The sequence below is a fragment of the Convolutriloba macropyga genome, chromosome 6 (assembly GCF_964194025.1).
Source record: "Convolutriloba macropyga chromosome 6, txConMacr16.3, whole genome shotgun sequence".
Lineage (NCBI taxonomy): Eukaryota > Metazoa > Xenacoelomorpha > Acoela > Convolutidae > Convolutriloba > Convolutriloba macropyga.
This window is the reverse complement of record NC_134473.1, coordinates 8,840,884-8,858,877: the sequence shown is the minus strand read 5'-3', so window position 1 is coordinate 8,858,877 and position 17,994 is coordinate 8,840,884. Positions and strand designations below refer to the sequence as shown.

Sequence of the window (17,994 nt, the reverse complement as noted above, 5' to 3'; positions counted from 1 at the left end):
AGGATCGTGTATAGAGCTTTGGTTGCGACTGATTGAATTGTTCACGAAAACTGCTCAGGAAGCTTATCATGGTGCACAGGACAATTTTCATGGTGCAAAGGACGCCTCTTTTTGCACCACTTAAACGAGGCTGGTCTACCTAACTCTATTTCGGGATAACCGTTGCGACAACAGTTTGAGACGTTTTAATGCCTTTCTTGAACGATGGTTGCGGTCATATTAGTTATTTTAGTTTATTTATTCATTTTGATATTCCGTCCTGACATTTTTTCCTATGACTATTCAAAATTTCCTATTAAGTTAATGTTTTCAATGCAATTTTTCTTTTGGACTTTTTGCGTAATACTAATTTAACTTTTTTGAAACAAAAATGGGATAAACTGGTAAAATCTGAGGGCTTTCGCTAGACTAGTCTGTGCATTGTTCACCAAATTGTGGCAGTTAGATTATTTCTGTTGGCGGTCTTTCATTTTTTTCATTCTACCAAATTTTCATCTGATTGTTTTTCGTTTGATCACTTGACTTTTCGTCATTGAAAAGTAGAATAAATAGGTGAAGCTCGGAGTGCATTAAGCTGTTGACAAGCTAGCCTTAGAGCTTTACTAGTCTAAAGATGCGAATCACTGAAGCTGCTCAGAAGACCTGAAATCAAGTTTTTTGACCCCTCACTCCAACCCCTTCACAACATCACCCAACCCCTCAGATAATCTTAAACTAGCATCTTTAAACCACAGCTAGCTTCTGACAAAGCCAACCGCTCGACCAATTGTTTGAACGCAATTGGCTTGACTTTAATCGGCTATTTTTGAGATTGCGATCACTTCTCACTTTCCTTGCAACTCCTCTCCTAGCCTGACTACAATCAATGAGCCAAAAATCTAGGGTACTGGACAGTTATTGAACTGCCCTCACCAGTCGAATTAGAGCAAGTCTCTAGACTTTTGTCAGTTAGGTTTGATTTAATAGTTTAAATTTTGGTAAATAAAATTAAACAATTATTGTGCAAATATTGCTTTTTGCGTTCTTCGTTGTCATTTGGTCGTAACGTTCTGTGAAAGTTGAGATACTGATATAAATTTGTTGATTAATTGTTCTCGAACGCAGTTTTGCTGTAAGTCTGAAGGAATTATTTTAAACGTCATGGTCTTTTTTAAGCAAAATTTTTGCTTGTCCATTTTTGCGTTTTTGTCCTAGAACATTCCGTGACTTCTCAAATGACTTTTTCAAGCTTTTTCTTCATTTTGAATGATTTCAATTGCTCTCATTCTGGAATGAAGTTTGTTGCCAATATAAAAGTGATTGTTAGCGGTTGATTGTTAGCGTTTGTAGCCTAGTGGTTAAGATATATCTGATCAATATCCTGGAGGCTTTGAACCCCTATCAGGTCCGAATTTTGCACGCAAAACTCGGACTCCTCGCCTGTCGTTCGAGAGCAATCCGTCCGCGCAACACCAGTCTTTCATTCTCCCCTTGAGTTTGATGAAGATACTTTGAAAGAAAACAATTAGCACATTTAGACATTTTTGATCATTGAAAATAGGCAACAATGAAAGGAGAGAAATTTCTGTTGAACTTTTTCTAGCTTTTTCAGCCTCCATGAGAATTTTAGTGTTTCGTCTAATCTTTCCTATTGCGCTGCTTGCGCTTAGCGACCCCTTAGTTGTGTCTCATTTGTGTTGTTCTTCGACATCAGGCTGCAATTAAGTGTTTGCAATTTTTGAAGAATAATTGATTTTATCTTTTAATCAAAATGAAAACTTTTGTTTCCAAGGTTTTGTAATTTTTGCGTTAATTTTATTTGCGGTATAGAGGAAAAGAATCTCAAACGAATCAGTGCTTGATGACTTATAAAAGCTGAGTTCTATAATGCAACAATTAACATCATAAATTGATGTGAAAAGTAACAAGAATTTGTTTTAATTATGTTACTGCGGAAATAAATGTTATAATGTTAAATTCATAACAATCCTCAAAGACCGTCAGTCGGCAAAAGACGCTTCAGTTGGAATTATTGATCATAGTTCTTGTTTAAGTTCTGTACAAGTCGTAATAAAATTCTTGCTGCGTATGCGTGCCTTGGAAGTAGTTTACAATAACAGGTTTGTTATGCGGTTCTTTGATGTAAATGAATTAACAAAAGAGAGCCTTTTGATGAACAACTTTCCTAGAGTGAGTGGTATTCTCCACAAATTTTGCCTGTGTTGCTATCTAAGGATTGTTAGAGACCATCACGTAAAATTTCCTGATTTGGGATTGTATTTACTATTATCTAGTCTGCCTGAATTTCTATGCAGTATGCGGTTGACTCATAAAATCATGACCACCATACCAAATCGGGAAGCTCAAAAACTTTATGCGGACATGTTTTTTTTCTGTTTGATCATTTGGTTAGTTTTCTAAAACAAAGGAAAATTGTTAGGTTATGAGAGTATTGATCAACAGTAAGTAACTAAGTTGTAAATTTCAATTTCAGTTCTTAGAACAGTTCCTATTGAAACTTTAAATGTTCCTATGAGGAAAAAACATCATGTTTGCATAATATTGAGCTGAACGAAGTGTGGGCTGAATTTTGACGTTAATGTTGAGATGGTCCTTGTACTACGTGGAGCTCATATTTTAAAATGTATTACTTTCAGGAGGAGATTGCCGAGACAAAGCGGACACTGGCGTACCTCAGAGATTTGAGGAAAATGTTCGAGAAGTCGCGCCTCCTTGGAGAACAGGTACCGAGATAAGTTTCATATTCGTTTTTGAAATTTGAAGCTTAAATGTCGTATATCAAGTTATACAACTAATGGCTGGGACTGATAAGTAGTTATGGTGATTTAGACCGTTTTTGTTCAATTTTTTGGAGTACAAGTTGTCTGATTGACAGGTTTCAGCTATCTTCAACCCTTCATTACGACAGTGCAGCCGAAATCGATGTTCATATATCGCCACATTATTTATTTGACAGGCTGAATTGGCGTTTTTTCTACGTGTCCAGCAATTTTGCTCATCGCCGAATTTTGACCGTCTCAAACGGTTATCGCTAAGTATTATTTTTAATAACAGCGAAGCGATAGCGGCTATTATTGGGGACATCGTGGTTTTTTACAATTCAAAGAATTTGAATTGTATTGGGGCGCTGTCTTTTTTTATGATCTGTTCCCATATTTCTGATTTTTAAAGTCAAATTGGAGTAGTGATTTTGGTCACGCCGAAACAGGAAATGGAGTGAAAAATCCAGTGGTTTTGCGGCGTGAAATTTTATCTTTCTCGCTAGGGGTTTTTTGTTCACATGGCAATTTCCTTTTGGTTTTTACTGTTTTTTTTTTTCGATCTTTTGGATTGGATTTTTTTCTAAATTGTTTTACCAATCCATTCATCGTCCATTCTAGACCTAGTTTTGTGTTTGAACCAAATTTCAATTTATCGCTTTTGCTTTTTTGTTCACATGCCGCATTTTCTGATTTTTTAACATTTTTTCGATGTGATTTTTTTATAAATGGTTTTCCCAATTCACTCATAGCCCGTTCTAGGTCTAATTTTTTTGCGTAGTCAATGAAAATTTTTTGAATTGTACGTCAGAACTTGTCCTCTTATTTTTTAAAATTCGTCGTCTCCATCGATGTTTCTTACGACCTGACTTCTTGGAATTGACTTTTTCAATGACTTCAGTGACTTCTACTGATTTGCAGTTAAAATTTGTGTACGTGACGTCATTTGTGCTTTTAGGTTAATTGCTTGACCTGCCTCACTAAAAAATGACTTCTGAACTCACTTCTAGAACTTCAGACTTTCTGAACATTTACTAGTTAATAGTGTGCATCTAAGTAGTGCCGAACTTATATGCCCTAATTCTTGATTGTTAGTCTTGAGTTTTTGATTTGGAATATCAATTCCGAAAAAGCTCTCCTAGGGCTTTTTCCTAATAGACCGTATGTGTCATAAAGTTGACGGTCTAAATACAACCCAAATTCTAGTGTTCTATTAAAGGACTGGTTGGCGATCTGTCTCTCTTATTCCTTTAGTTGTTTCAATTCATGGGAGGCCACAAACGTCTATCGCGACTATTTTCCTGTAATCTGTCGGTTATGTTTGAAAACTTTCTTTCGACGTCGGGAAACTTATATGATTATGGGAGATTTTCGGGAAAAGGTAGCAAAAAAGATTTGGAACAACAATCTCAACCTTAACAACAATCTCAACCTTAATTCGAAGTTAAAAGGTCATTTTTCTTTGATAAGTCTTGAATTAACGCTTGTCAAAGTTGATAAATGCTTTTTCCAAGATATAATTGCTTTTTTGACCATTTAATGAGATATATGTTATCTTACTGCAACAATAAAAACAACAAAAAATGGTAAAAAAAGTTTTTGCTATTTTCCAATGTTTAAAATTTTTTGTAGTTTGCATTTTTCAGTTTTCCCAGCATCAGGGGTCATAATTTTTCCTCTAGGGTTTTGTTATAGCTTACTGCATATATATTAGTGGCAATGGAATTGTTTTCAGTTTTTCAATATTACGAAAATTTTTATTATCACGGCTTTTTTTAAATTTGCACTTATGTTTTTTTTTGTTTTTCGTGCTTCAGTGGGCAGTTAACATCCTCTAGATTTTGATAGTATGTTAATGTTTTGTTTGGTTTTAACAATTTAATTTTGACAAATTTAATATTCTCTGGAAAAGGGCTTGAAATTGTTTCACTGGATGGCCGCCTAAGACAATAATTTTGTTCTGAAGAGATTATTATAACACATTTTTCAACCTTGCCTTAAAATTTGCATTTGTTGATTTTTTTGTCTTTTTCTAAGTTTATCGAATTTTACTGGCCGAGGAAAAGTTTTTTAGACCTTGCAGATGCGTTACTGGACAGAATCCAAAGACAAAAATGTGGTTTTGAACATATTGGGAGATAAGGGAACGTTGTTTAAATTCTGCAATTTTCAATTGGTCTTAAGCATTTGTCATGTTTCTCGACTTTATCTTTCTTTAATGGCCAATAAACTTCTTTCAAGGCTGGTAAGGGGATTAATGGGTATATCTAATGGACCAAATTTGGCCTTAGAGATTAAAGCGTTAAAGGTTTTACCAATATTTATATTTTTCTTAGGTTCGTTTGATTATTTTCTCAAACTTTGAAATCGTTCTTTTTATTGGCTGGCCTTGTTCAATTAATCTGCTGGTCAGGTACAATAGATTTAGGTTTTTCATTAATTTTTTGGATTGGTTTTAGGACTTGTCCTGCTGTGTTTTTTGTGTTTTCGTCTGACGCTCTATTTTCGTTTTACGTTTTGTTCACACAGCAGAGCTGAAAAATTCAATTTTCTGAATGACGTCTTGTTCTCACTAGCGTCTTTTGCGCGCGTGACGTCATTTCTCACTGAGCAAAAGTTTTAAAGTCATTTGCGTGATTATATGTCAATAGTTCGTGACTTATCTCACGCAATAAAATGACTTTGCACTTTTAACTTCAAGTTGAATTTTGAATTCAGTTAAGGTCAAATGAACTCATTTGTGTAATAAAAAGTCTAATAAAAAGGCTTCTGCGGAATGAGTTTTGACCAGCTTCATTGATTTATCGCTGAATGGTTTTTTGAGATAGCTTTTGCAGCGGCGTCGAATTTTTTTCAACTTCGTATGTTTCTGTATGTTTCTATTTCTATTAAACGTACCCAAGTCTTTTTCGCAGCTGTTCGGCTATGTTTTTTACTGTTTGAATTTTTTAAATTTAGATTTTAGTTTTTGTCTATTGACCAGTGGGGCATTGAATAGCTATAAAATGAGGTAAGTCTGTTTTCAAAGCGTACTGGAAACGTTTTAGTTTGGAAGATTTGAAACCATATTGCTTCCAATTTTTTGTCATGCTATTAATAAATCAGGATTTTTTGTACGACTTTAACGAATATGAGATGTATGTCCTGTATGAATGTCTTATGAATTCAAGATATGTATTATAGGTCTTGAATTTGTGATCGAGTATATCAATGTATAGCTGCCATTTTCTTTTTGCTTGGAACGGCTTGAACGTGCTATCTGAAGAGAAAGATTAAAAGGCACTACGGATTTTTTAAGAGTGTCAGTGTAATTTTGGTTAAATTATCTTCCTTGTTGTTGGTTTTGTATTGATTTTGTTGTGGCGGTTCTTTGTTTTACTTCGTTTTGTTATTTCAAATAAATGAGAGCTCATTTCAAGGGTGTGTTGTCGTCCAATGTTAATGTGTTCGTTTATCGCCTGCATGAGTACTGAGTTTGCATTTAAGCACTCGTTTTAAAACCTTGTTTTAAAAACAATTATTTCATGTTCCTCTTGAATTAAAAAAAATATTGTTGAGTCTTTGTGCATACTAAAACATTCAGTGTGACCAACTACTGACTTTAAATTTGATCAATTGTATCTATGATATCTACTCATAGAATTATCCAGTGAAGGTAAATCAGAATAGTTACCCATGCAATCCTTTCTTAATTTAATCACACAAGAATGGATGGTTTGCAAATGGTGGTTATTGTGCCAACTTACAGTGCCGTTTGATTTAGAAATCTTCAATCAGGTTCAAACCATTTAATTGTTTGTGTTTAAGGTTAAGAAGAGGGAGAAATTGAAGAGAGAGTGGCATCAGATGAACGAGAGAGAGTTCACACTCTGCACTACCTCTCTCTATATCATCCTCAACCAACTCATGCAACAGATGAGGGAACTCGACTGCCAGAAGATATTCGCAGAGCCAGTCGACACATCTCTTGTAAGCCAAATTTACAAATAATTTGTAAAATAATCCAAAGATTTACAAATAATTTATAAATTAATGCAAAAATTGGGGGAAAATATTTATAAAAATGATGCATCTTTTTTTGCAAGTGTTTATAAGCTAATTTATATTTTTTTTATAAATTATCCATTATTTTTTGACTGGAGAGGCAATTATTAACGAATCATCGTGAGTGGCAATTATTAACGAATCAACACATTCCTTCTGTTGTTGTACAAAATTGAAGAGCGGAGAGAATAGAAACTAGTGATTTTGTTCATACCGGTTTTTGAAAAAAAGTAGGTCTGATAAAATTTTTGCTAAGAGCGAATTATTTTGTTCATCTTCGGTTTTTTTCAATTAAAATTTTTTGTTTCACCTTTTGCTGCCAAAGTGATTTTTCTAACATATTTTAACCTGTAATTGTACGTTTGGGAAGTTTTAAAGCATATATTAGACTTTAATTTTTGATATATTAGATGCAGTTCTGAACTATTTCTTTGTCGTTTTTCACGCTTCTGTTAGCGATACTTGTATTTTTCAAATTTTTCAGCCTGCATGAGGTTTTTAAGGTTTCAATTACCAATTGTACTATTTTGGGCCACCTTTTTGTTTTAATAATTGTTCTTTTGAGGCCGTTAGATTGAAAAGTATTTTTCAGCAAATAGTTTTATTTATAGTTTAGCTAGTAGTTGGCTGGGGCATACGTCAAGTTTTACTTCGACTCGATTCAAGAGATTACCGGCAATTTTTTGAATCAATTGTTTTCTTGAGTGAAGATAAATAATGCAGGAAGCAAAACGGGTGAAAATTGTAGTTATACCGCTGATCAAATTTGAAGAGCATTTTTTTTAATACTGCCAATTGCACGAATTTGAGGTGAGCAAAATTATTGTAAGCGACCAAAGTTTTTTGATGACGTGCGGCTTTTGCAAACAGCTTGGTTTGTTTAACTATTGTTTTCTGATTTATGGTTTTAATAGGTAATAGTGATAATATTAGGGCTGCCTTGATAGGGTTTGTAAGTTATTTGCTATTAAAAATATGCATTTTTCTATGCGAGGAATTGATTGTGATTTTCTATTCTATGTTTTAGTTTACATTTTCTATTTTTAGTTCCAATTTATTTATTTGACTGATTTTTCTATTGTTTTTTGGCTTCTGATTATTTTTCGAGTCCTGAATTTTGCTTCTAAAATTACCTATGAAATAGTTTGATTCGATGTCGCATGTGCTATCAAATTATGACTATCCGCAAAGGTGGTCCAATTTGCATTCAGATCTTGCTTCTGATTCAAAATTTCTTCCAACTTAAATGTTCTATTGTCGAATTGACAGGTCATGGACTACCGTGTGGTGGTGGATGAACCGATGGACTTGGGCACAATGCAGAAGAAGGTGGACAGTATGGCCTACTGCACGATAGGCGAGTTCTCCAGGGACTTCTCTCTCATAGTGTACAACTGCATGAGGTACAACAACACAGAGACCCCATACTTCAAGGCAGCTGTCAGACTCAGAGCCATGGTATGACATATGACATTGTTGTCCATCTTTACCTAGTTACTAAACCTTTTTTGAATTTTTTAATCGCTAATTCAGTCAACTTAATGGGACTAGGTTTGCGGCAGTTGTTTGTGTTTTTTCTGGGTCTTTCCCATAATATCCCTCATCATGTTTGTTTAGGGTCATTTCGGGGATGAGGGCTATACGCCATATTTTCTTTTCACACTGGGCATACATATTGCCAAAAATTAAGCTTAAAAATATATTTAAGCTTTAATATTTAATGGCTTGAAACAAGGCGCTATCTATGTATTGCAATTAATTCAAGAGATAAAATTCAATATTTAGGAACATAAATTATGATTACCTATAAACGAATATTGTCAAAGTTTTTCTTTACCTTTTGTGACTCGACTAGGAGTAATGGCGTTTTGATTTGAAGGAGTGTTGTTCGGTACCCATTGTCACGCTCTCTATATTGGTGTGGAAATGCTATTGTTAGTTTCTAAAAACTGCGAAAGAAAATTGAGTGAAGCACTTGAGTGAAGCGACGTGAGTTTTTGTATTATCATCATGCTTATATCCAATTTTCTCATTTTTAATAGACGCGAAGTGATAGCGGCTATTATTGGAGACATAGTGGTTTTTTACAATTCAAAGAATTTGAATTGTATTGGGCGCTGTTTTTTCACACATTTCTCTATGGATTTGATCTTTCAAAACGGGATAAACAGGTAAAGCCCAGTGGGCATTAAGTTTCATTAAAGGTCCAAATTGGGCTTAAGTAGTCCTTCAAGTGCTTAGAGTGATGCAGCTTAATTTAGGGTTAAAAGGTCATTTTTAGAAGGTTTTGGGCTCAAAATTGTGCAGAGTTTTTTGTTTGATTAGTCTTAGGTTAAAGTTTTTAAAAGCTGATGAAGGTCTTTCGCGAGCCAAAATTACTTGTTATGATCAATTTATGAGCTATATGTTTTGGTACTACGAACAAACAGTTTTTAAATTTTTCCGGGCTCAGGTGAAATTTTCTAGCTGAGTTTTTCCAGCCTCAGGGGCCAGGGAATCTCCTGTAAGGTTTGATAATAGGTCACTGTAAAATTTCTAATAGAAACGGAATTTTCAACTTTTAAATGTCTCGAATTTTAGCATTTTTTTAATAAAATCTGCAATTTTTTTCAAGTTTTCCTAAAATTTTTGTCAATCTCTAATCTTTGCCCATTCTCAAGTGGCAGAAAACTTATTCCACAGTCTGATAAAAAGTTGAAAGGTACTGAATGGGTGTTAGTTTCAATGGAATTGTTTTCAACAAATTAACATTTAGAATTTTAGAAATGTTTTGATAAAATTTGCTGTTTTTTTCGAGTCTTTTGAAAACAGTTGTCTTTTATTAAGTTTTTCTTGCCTCAGTAGCCAGGTTATCTCCTCCAAAGTTTGATAGTATGTTATTACATAGTTGCTTGGAGGCAATGCTAACATTTTAATGGAACGAATTTCTATTTTTTGAAATATGAAATAGTTTCTTAAAATTATTGCCCTTCTATCTTTGAGCCAATGAATTTTTCAAGGCTTTGAATTGGATTACTCGATAACCTCTAGAGACACAAAAATGGTTCTGATGATATTATTACCTCGATTATCAGCAACTTTTCATTTAAGTTTGCAACGGATTTAATTTGAAAAAAAAAGTTTTCTGTCATTTTCTGAGTTAATCGATCTTCAAGGGCCAATGATTTTTTTTTAGGTTTTGCAGATATAATCCTGGACCGATTTCATAGGAAAAATTTGGTTTTTTACATATTTGTGAAATAGGTGTATTTAAAAGGATCAAATTTTGCTTTCGGGTAAAAGCTTTAAGAGTTTTAGCAATGAGTATTTTTTGTTTAGTTTGTTTGATTGTTTTAGTTTCTCAACGTTTTGATGATTTTTTTTGTGTTTCGGCTGGTATTGTTCAACTGATCTGTTGGGCAGTTAGAGCACTTATGAGTTTTTCAGTCAGATCTTTGGATTGATTTTCAGGACTTGTCCTGCTATGTTTTTTAATTCTTCGTCTCTATCGATGATTCTTGCGACCTGACTTCTTGTAATTGACTTTTTCAATTTCAGTGATTTCTACTGCTTTGCAGTTAAAACTTGTGTGCGTGATGTCATTTGTCTTTACTGTCCTTACTGCTTTACTGTCAATTGAGTGGCTTACCTCACTTAAAAAATGATTTCAGAATTCGCTTAATGAACTTGAATTTTATGAACATTTACTAGTTAAAGGTCAGTAGTGTGCATCTGAGTAGTGACAAACGTATATGCTCTAATTATTGCGCATTAGAGTCTTGAGTTTTTGATTTCGAGTATTAGTTTTGAAGAAGTTTAAGTAGGGTTTTTTCCTTATAGAGCGTATGTGTCTGATAAATCTGACAGTCCGAATCTAACCCAAAATGTCTAGTGGTCTATTAAAGGACTGGTGGTCAATCTATCTATGTTATTTCCGTAGTTGTTTAAATTCATCGAACGCCACGAAAAATTGGTTCAACAATTCATGCGGTCCGACTATAAGGCAGCGGCAAGGAAACTCAGTCAGCTCTGATCGTTTCCCTCTTTTTGCGACTTTCAGCCAATTCGCTTGCAAGTCCTTTTTAGCAATATCTGAGATAATAACTGTTGAGAGTATCTTTCTTGATGAATTCTTTTTGATGTTGTCGCAATAGTATCATTGTTCTCATTAATTTGAAACTCATTGCCTACTACTGCTTGTGCAGATTGTAAAATTTGTTAGAAATATCTTAAAGTAAACATCTTTTGAAGAAATTTCTGCAACTATAAGAAAGCAGATAAATTTTTATTTTGGTGATCAATAGCCGCGAAGCGATAGTGGGCAAGCCTTTTTATAGTCCCAAGAATGCGATTGTATTGGGCGCTGCTTTTCCTCTTTTCGAATTTTTGATGCCAACGAGAATTCATATTTGGAGTATTGATTCTACTCACGCCGAGGTAGTAAAGAGGGCAGAATGCGAGTTGTTTTAAAGCTTGATTTTTTTCAAATTGCTTTTTTAAGGTGGTGTGAGAACTTGAAATCTTTGAGAGAGCTTCTTTGATGTCCAGCAATTTGACTTCGTTTCCACTGCTTTTCTCGTGATTTGTTTCAAAATAAAACATGTTCTGATTGCATAGTTGGAGCCTATTTGAAGCCCTCAATTGGCGGCTAATGGTTTTTTTGACGTTAACACTAGTTGATTTGAAACAAATTATTGGAGAAGTTTTGAATTTTGCCCGTATTTGTTCTTCTCTTATTTTTTAGTCTCATTGATAACAGGTCCTTTTATTTTTCTTTTGAGGCATTAGTAATGTTTCTTAAATTTAATAGCTTGAGTTGATTCTAACTGTATATATAAATAGAGAGTGCGGAAGAAAGATTGAGAAAGTGTTGCATGCTTTCTAATGATCTATAATGTGATCGGCAATTTATTTTTCTCGGATTTGACATTTTTGACATTGCTAATTTTCTGAAAGAAGAAAACGGAGAATTTTATTCAGAAAACTGGAATTGTCTTCTTGGCTTTTTCTTTTGTTCGTTTTTGGTTATGTATAGTTCTATGTTTTGCTAACTATAAAAAGCACTCCTCCTATGTTCGTTTTTAAACTCATCGTTTTCCTCGTTTTTTTGTTCCTAGTTCGACTTTTTTTTGGAGATTTCCACCATGATGTCGCTGAATTTGCCTGCTCGAGGTCATTTATGTACTGCGTTCTGCGCAGGTTTTTAGGTCAATAGCATGATGAGTATTTCGAGCATACATGACATACCTGACTCAAAAAATGACGCTTGCACTCACTTCTCAATTCTGCATATAGAATATAAGTTCTAAGCAAAATTGATTAGAGATCATCCACGCGTTATGATTATCAGGCTATGTTACTTAAAAGACATTAGTGTTTGAATTTTGATTGGAAAATAAGGATAGTTGGAAATGAAAGTTATTCTGAAGCTCATTTTTTGTCTTTAATCTTGATCATTTTATAAACTAGATTTTAAAAAAATTTTTTTGAGACCTAAGCAAATGATTTTAAAAACGTAACACCAAGATTTTTACAAAATTTTCGAGTCAAAGCTTGTCTAGATTGTTTTCTAGGTTTTGTCCTTTTTAGGTGGCTTTGTTCAGTTTGTGTTTGTCTGAGCATTATGGAATATCTATCTATGGTAATTAAAGTTTCGAGCCTAATTACGTATAATTACGCACAATAACGTTCAGCATAATCATCTCTGATGTTAAAGAACAGCTAACTTCTTGGTTGTGAAACATCACTTCAATAATTTCATAACATTAAAATTAAACTGCCGCTAAAAAGGCACAATACATTACTGCTGTGAATTTTTTAAGGGTTAGCTTGAAAAACAGTAAAACGAATCGTTGACCAAAAGGTCATACCACAAACGGGCTCTTCTATACTTTTTGTTCTTTTTCTAAGAATTTTTGTTCTCTGTTCAGAAAGTGGTCTCTATCTTTGTCTCTGTCATTGTGGTCATTCCTCATTTTATGGCAAACTCGAAAAAATATTTGCGAATACTAATTTATTAAAGTGTTCTCCAAAATCTTCAGATTATATAATCAACGTAGCTTAAGCTAAAATAATTTTTACACTGTTGATTGGATTAACACAAATTGTGATCAGCTAATTGAATTGACTATTAAAGCGTGTTAGCAGAATAAAATTGTAAAATCTGTGCTCGAATCTTAAACGTGACTTTTATTTGTCCTCCCTGAAAGTTGACTTGTAGTGCGTCTGAACTTTGTATGTCTTGATATCGGCTAAACGATCTTGAACCCACTTGTATAAACGCTGCCGTCCGTCAATTCTTTCCTGCTGCGTGAGATCAGCCAGTACGTTTACATAGTCACTTTGGAAGTCAATTCCCTCGTAAATGTCTCGAAGTTGTCCTTCGGCTTGTTGTTCCTCTTCAATTTGCTTCATAATCATTTCTTTTGAAGGAACCTCGTGCCTACCTGTTGCGACTCAAAGTTAAGTTTATCTTTAAAAAGAGTATTATGGATTACGAAAAACTTAACATATGCATTCTAATGTTATAGGTACAAGTTACGCGACTCAAAAGTTAATGCAAAAATGTTGGCAGTTGTTAACTGTGCTGCGGTTCAAGCTATAAGCCTGAATTTCTAAGGGCCGTTAGCAGAGTCAAGTAACCTTGCTTGAAACAGATACAAATTGCAAGTTTTAAAATCTGGCACTGTATATAGGAGAATTTGGCATTCTCGAGGAAAGTTTGGCAAGATGAACTGAATCAAAAAGATAACAATACTTAACAAGATTACAATACTACATTCACTGTCTATTCAGGATTAAAATTCATAAAATTAATCTTAATGCGATTTCCTAATTCGCAGCGCAATCTTGTCTCTTCTTCTCACTACAACCGTAAATTGCTTTCGAACGAAAATCTTTCGAACATCGCAGTGGTTCTGATTAAAATTCAAAGATTACATGGTTGAGAACCGTTTGATCAGATAATGTAGAGCTGTACCAAACTTTTCATAAATTGGAACATGCACAGGAAAAAACATTTTTGCTTATTCCTTCGGTCATATGCAATGCTGCTATAATATGATCATATTACTAGTCCTCTCCCTCCAGTTCCTCTTGTTGCATGTTTTTGATCATAAATATTTCAACTAAATACTTTTTTCTACGGCTTATAAAATAGTTCCAAATCAGTGTCAAAACTTCATTCGAAGATGGTATCATACAATATTGGGGCATCAGTTTAGCCTACTAATGCTATAAACTATCTGGATCCGGGGGAGGTGGGATTGGCAAAATAGGTGCAACTGTCTTAATATCTTTGAATTTTGTTATATGAAGTCCTCACTCTTCGATACACCGCAAGACAAGGCATTGTCTGGTTGGTGTGAATATGAGATTTCTATGAATTTATTAACAATCATAACCTGAGATGATGTTGGCGCATAGATGTCCTTGCAGCCAGAACATACTGAATGTATAGAACTGGTTCTGCATCCCAATGTAGAACAGGCGATCGTTGTCAGGGAACATGATTCCTTTGTACAGTGGCATAGCCAGCCTGTTGATGGTCCTCAGTTGCAAGCTCTCCTCCATGAATGGAAACTTGTGCAGGTAACCAGTGCAGTAAATGATGGTGTCGAAGTCACGCTGAGAACCGTCTTGGAAGCTAAAGGTTGTGAAGTTGGATGTTAGAAATCGGAGATTACGAAACTGAATCTCCTCTTTAGTTTATTAATTGCTCTCAAACGAAGTGTGTAGCATTTATATTAATCCTGCTAGTCGTTTATGCGATCTGCCCTACTACCAACTTTTGGTCTAACCATTTGACATTTTGTCCTCAAAAACGTGATCAACAGGTGAGTTCTTTTAGAGCATTAAGGCTTACTAGTCTAAGTATCTAAGTATGCGATTCTCCGAAACTGTCTCAGAGACATAAATTCATGGTGTGAAGGGTGCTTTTTATATTTTGACCCTCACCCTTCACTGCTATCGGTGCTATGCCTGTGCAATAAATTAGTACTAAGCTCTTACAAGTCTCAGCTATTGGTACAATTACCCATAAACAACATTATTAAATAAAACATACCAAAACAAGTCCTGAGTTACAATCCAAAGAAATGAACTTACTAAGGAACTGACAAACAACACTTAAAGAACAAGATCAAACTAAGATAGACGATAACGCCCTTGACTCTATATGATCAACAAGGAGGCTCGTTAATGTACGTTTGCACATGATGTTCCGACCCGATCTCATCTACATTTTTGACTTAATTGTCAACTAAATAGAGAGATTATCAAAAATCTATGTTTGAGTTTAAAAAATCATTACACACCCAAACTACTAATTGAATTACATAATTCCATGCCTCATTAAAGCGCTCAGGAGATATGCCAATAAAAAAACTACGAGAAAAAAACAACAAAATCGGCAAAACAAAAATTTCACGGCAAGGACTCAATATCTAAATTCAAAAGCACCGTGTAACAACGTCAAAATGCAATCAGAAAAAACCTAGCTACACAAATTTACTCTTTCTTAACTACACAGAAGATGGGATTTTTCCTTAATGGGACTAGGTAACAAGTCGACAAAAAATATGAGTCAAAATTCAAAAATCAATCAACATTTTTTAAAACGTTTCATAACTTCATTCGTCTAAAACCTCTAGCTTTTAACAAAATAATGCTTGACAAAGTTACGAAAAAGTCATTAGGAAACTGATAGGACCCGTATTTGTTTAGACTAAGCCTTAGAAACCAACTGAAGTTGTAGAATTTTTATTTAAGGCTATTCGCTATTAACTGACTGCATTGAGTAACGTTATTCACTCAATCCTCAATTAAAGCTAATGAGACCTCTCAGCTTTTTACGACTACAAAAAGTATAAAAACAGTCAAAAACAGCAAAGTAAAAAAGAGAGAGAAATGTCGAAGCCATTAAAAATTGAACTTATAAGTAAAAGCTTTCTATCTTCTATTATTTTTAACAGCAACAGGATGTTTCTTCGTTTAAAAAAATGGATTCAAAAAATCAACAAATAGGAAGAAGTATATCAAAACCTCGAAATTTTTACGAAAAACACGTAATATCAACGCCATTAAGTTCAATAGATATACGCTGAGTTATGCTTCAATGAGAAGACCATAATGTTTGTCATTCATAAGTCATCAATAAGACATCGCTATAAGTTTTTTTGGTTTATGAAAACAGCAACAAATACAAGCAAAAATCTAAAACTCAATAGGAAAGTGCGAGAAGAAATTGTCGAAGCCATTTCAACCATAGTTTTTTCTGAAAATTTTTTCTATGATCCATTGAACGTTTTTTCTAAGCAAATGAGAACTATCAGTATTATGATAAAGTTATAAGATTGCAAAAGGAACCAAAATAATGAGAAATAAATATCCAAAAATAAAAAAAAATTATGAAAATTTTTTTTATTTTTGACCAAAAATAATATGACTTCGTGTCATCGAAGTCATACCAATAGTTAGAAGTAAAAATTGTGGTCCAGGATAAATTTGGTTGCAGTAGAAAGGAACGAGGTCCTGTCATTTCTGAAAATGACATACAGTTCAAAAAATAGGTTTACGATCGGTTAATATTAAGAAATTCGAATTTTTATTGTCTTAACAGCCATTAGCTGTCCACTCAAAGCACTTGATAGGTTCAGTTAGTGCTCACAAGGGAGCCTATTGCACTTTTATTCTATGAGTTTGCTATAGGACTTCAAAAATTTAGTACAATCAAGTTTTCATTAAAAATTACGAAAAGTCAGAGTGAAAGCCAAAAAAAACAAGTGCGATCCCTCGAAAACGATTTTTTTTGTTCATTGGGCTTCAAATGACTGTTAGTGAGTTCGTCCTTAACGGAATATTAGGAATGAAAAATTTATTCATTTAGTAGTGTGGAATGTAATCTTGAATTGATTTTTTTTAGAAAAGTTCTTAATTTGAACGAAAATTAAGCTAAAATTGAACAAACAAAATCATGCCAAATATTCTGTGTTCACACAAAACTTTGAACCTCGATAACTCCTCGGAAAAAACGAAATTAAAAAAATCTTTTTAATTCCTAACTCTACCCTGGACGAGCTTTTTAATGATACCGCTCACATTTTTCTACCATGAATATATCGATCGGCCAAAATTGTCTGAACAAAAAAAACCCATTTGAGTATATAGTTCCTCCCCCAAGTGGGGTCGGAACAAAAATGCACAATTAGAATTTGTTTTTCAATATTTACTGTTTTAAGAATCTCTAACATAACATAATTTCGAGTCTACGAATCCGTAGAATGAGTACACAAATTATTAGCTTTGTGGGAATCAACGACAGAAATCAGAAAAGGCAAAAACTAAAGAATATTTTAACTATAAGAATCTCTGTTGGCGGCGTCTAGATAAGAGATCCTCGAAACTACATGCGGATATCTTTAACACAAGATTTTATAAGACGTAAGAAGTCGAAAAATACCTTCTAGCAGTTATAAATAAGAACTGCTAGTTTTGAGAGTAAACGATAAAACCACAAAAGGAAACAAAACATTGGAAATTAAAAAATAAACTTTTGTTTTTGAAAACGATGCATCAGAATGAAAAAAACTACTGCTACTAAGAACTCAAGCTACTAATAAGCACCGCTTGTTTCTCATTAGCGACCGACTAAACCTGTCAATATTGAGACTAAATGATCAGACAATAATACGACCAAATTCAGCAAAAAAATCAAAATTCGCTAACACGTTTATAACAAATATAAAGTCACGCAAAGCAAATGCTATGGATCAAAGCAGTTATTTTTGTTAACCTAATCAAAAGTGTAAGCAGATAATTTCTGTCAATAATGATATCAGACGATAAGACAGCACTAATTACAACAATGCATCAGCATCGCAAAAGTAAACTAAATTTTTTGAAAACGAACAGCGGGTAAGCCATAAAAATGAAAAGCTGTGAACTGAGAGGACCAATTCGATTAATTCAGGAATTCATAGCAACAGACGAGACCTGTCTTAAATGAGGCTGAGAAATAAGAGATTAATGTGATCACTAAAAACTCGCAAAGCGCAATAATATTTCCTGAAAACTACGTCATGGAAAGCATTAGCATTGAAAAATGAAATCAATTGAAGTAAACCGTATTAGCAGCATATGAGACCTGTTGTTAATTCTATTAAATTATTAAACAACTAGAAGTATAGCAAATAGTCGCAAAAACCGAAAATTC

At 33.9% G+C, this 17,994-nt stretch overlaps 4 protein-coding genes across 5 annotated transcripts in view; 1 reads left to right on the top strand and 3 right to left on the bottom strand.

Annotated features, from left to right (window-relative positions):
• The window catches only part of LOC142341466 (bromodomain-containing protein 1-like), a 284,999-nt gene that overhangs the window by 43,947 nt on the left and 223,058 nt on the right, over positions 1 to 17,994 (top strand). Inside the window, exons 7-9 of the mRNA XM_075392424.1 lie at positions 2,637 to 2,723; positions 6,567 to 6,728; positions 8,073 to 8,261. Coding sequence (XP_075248539.1) covers positions 2,637 to 2,723; positions 6,567 to 6,728; positions 8,073 to 8,261 — 438 coding nt within the window. The remainder of the gene's footprint in view (positions 1 to 2,636; positions 2,724 to 6,566; positions 6,729 to 8,072; positions 8,262 to 17,994) is intronic.
• Positions 1 to 17,994, bottom strand: part of LOC142341467 (tetratricopeptide repeat protein 7B-like) — a 571,721-nt gene that overhangs the window by 515,312 nt on the left and 38,415 nt on the right. The window lies entirely within an intron of this gene.
• LOC142341468 (TAR DNA-binding protein 43-like) overlaps positions 1 to 17,994 on the bottom strand; it is a 333,593-nt gene that overhangs the window by 277,186 nt on the left and 38,413 nt on the right. The window lies entirely within an intron of this gene.
• LOC142340745 (trimethylamine monooxygenase-like) overlaps positions 12,781 to 17,994 on the bottom strand; it is a 30,086-nt gene continuing 24,872 nt past the window's right edge. The window contains exons 5-6 of the mRNA XM_075391445.1: positions 14,186 to 14,427; positions 12,781 to 13,228 (exon numbers count right to left, since the gene is read on the bottom strand). Of these exons, the coding sequence (XP_075247560.1) occupies positions 12,972 to 13,228; positions 14,186 to 14,427 (499 nt within the window). The 3' untranslated portion in view covers positions 12,781 to 12,971. The remainder of the gene's footprint in view (positions 13,229 to 14,185; positions 14,428 to 17,994) is intronic.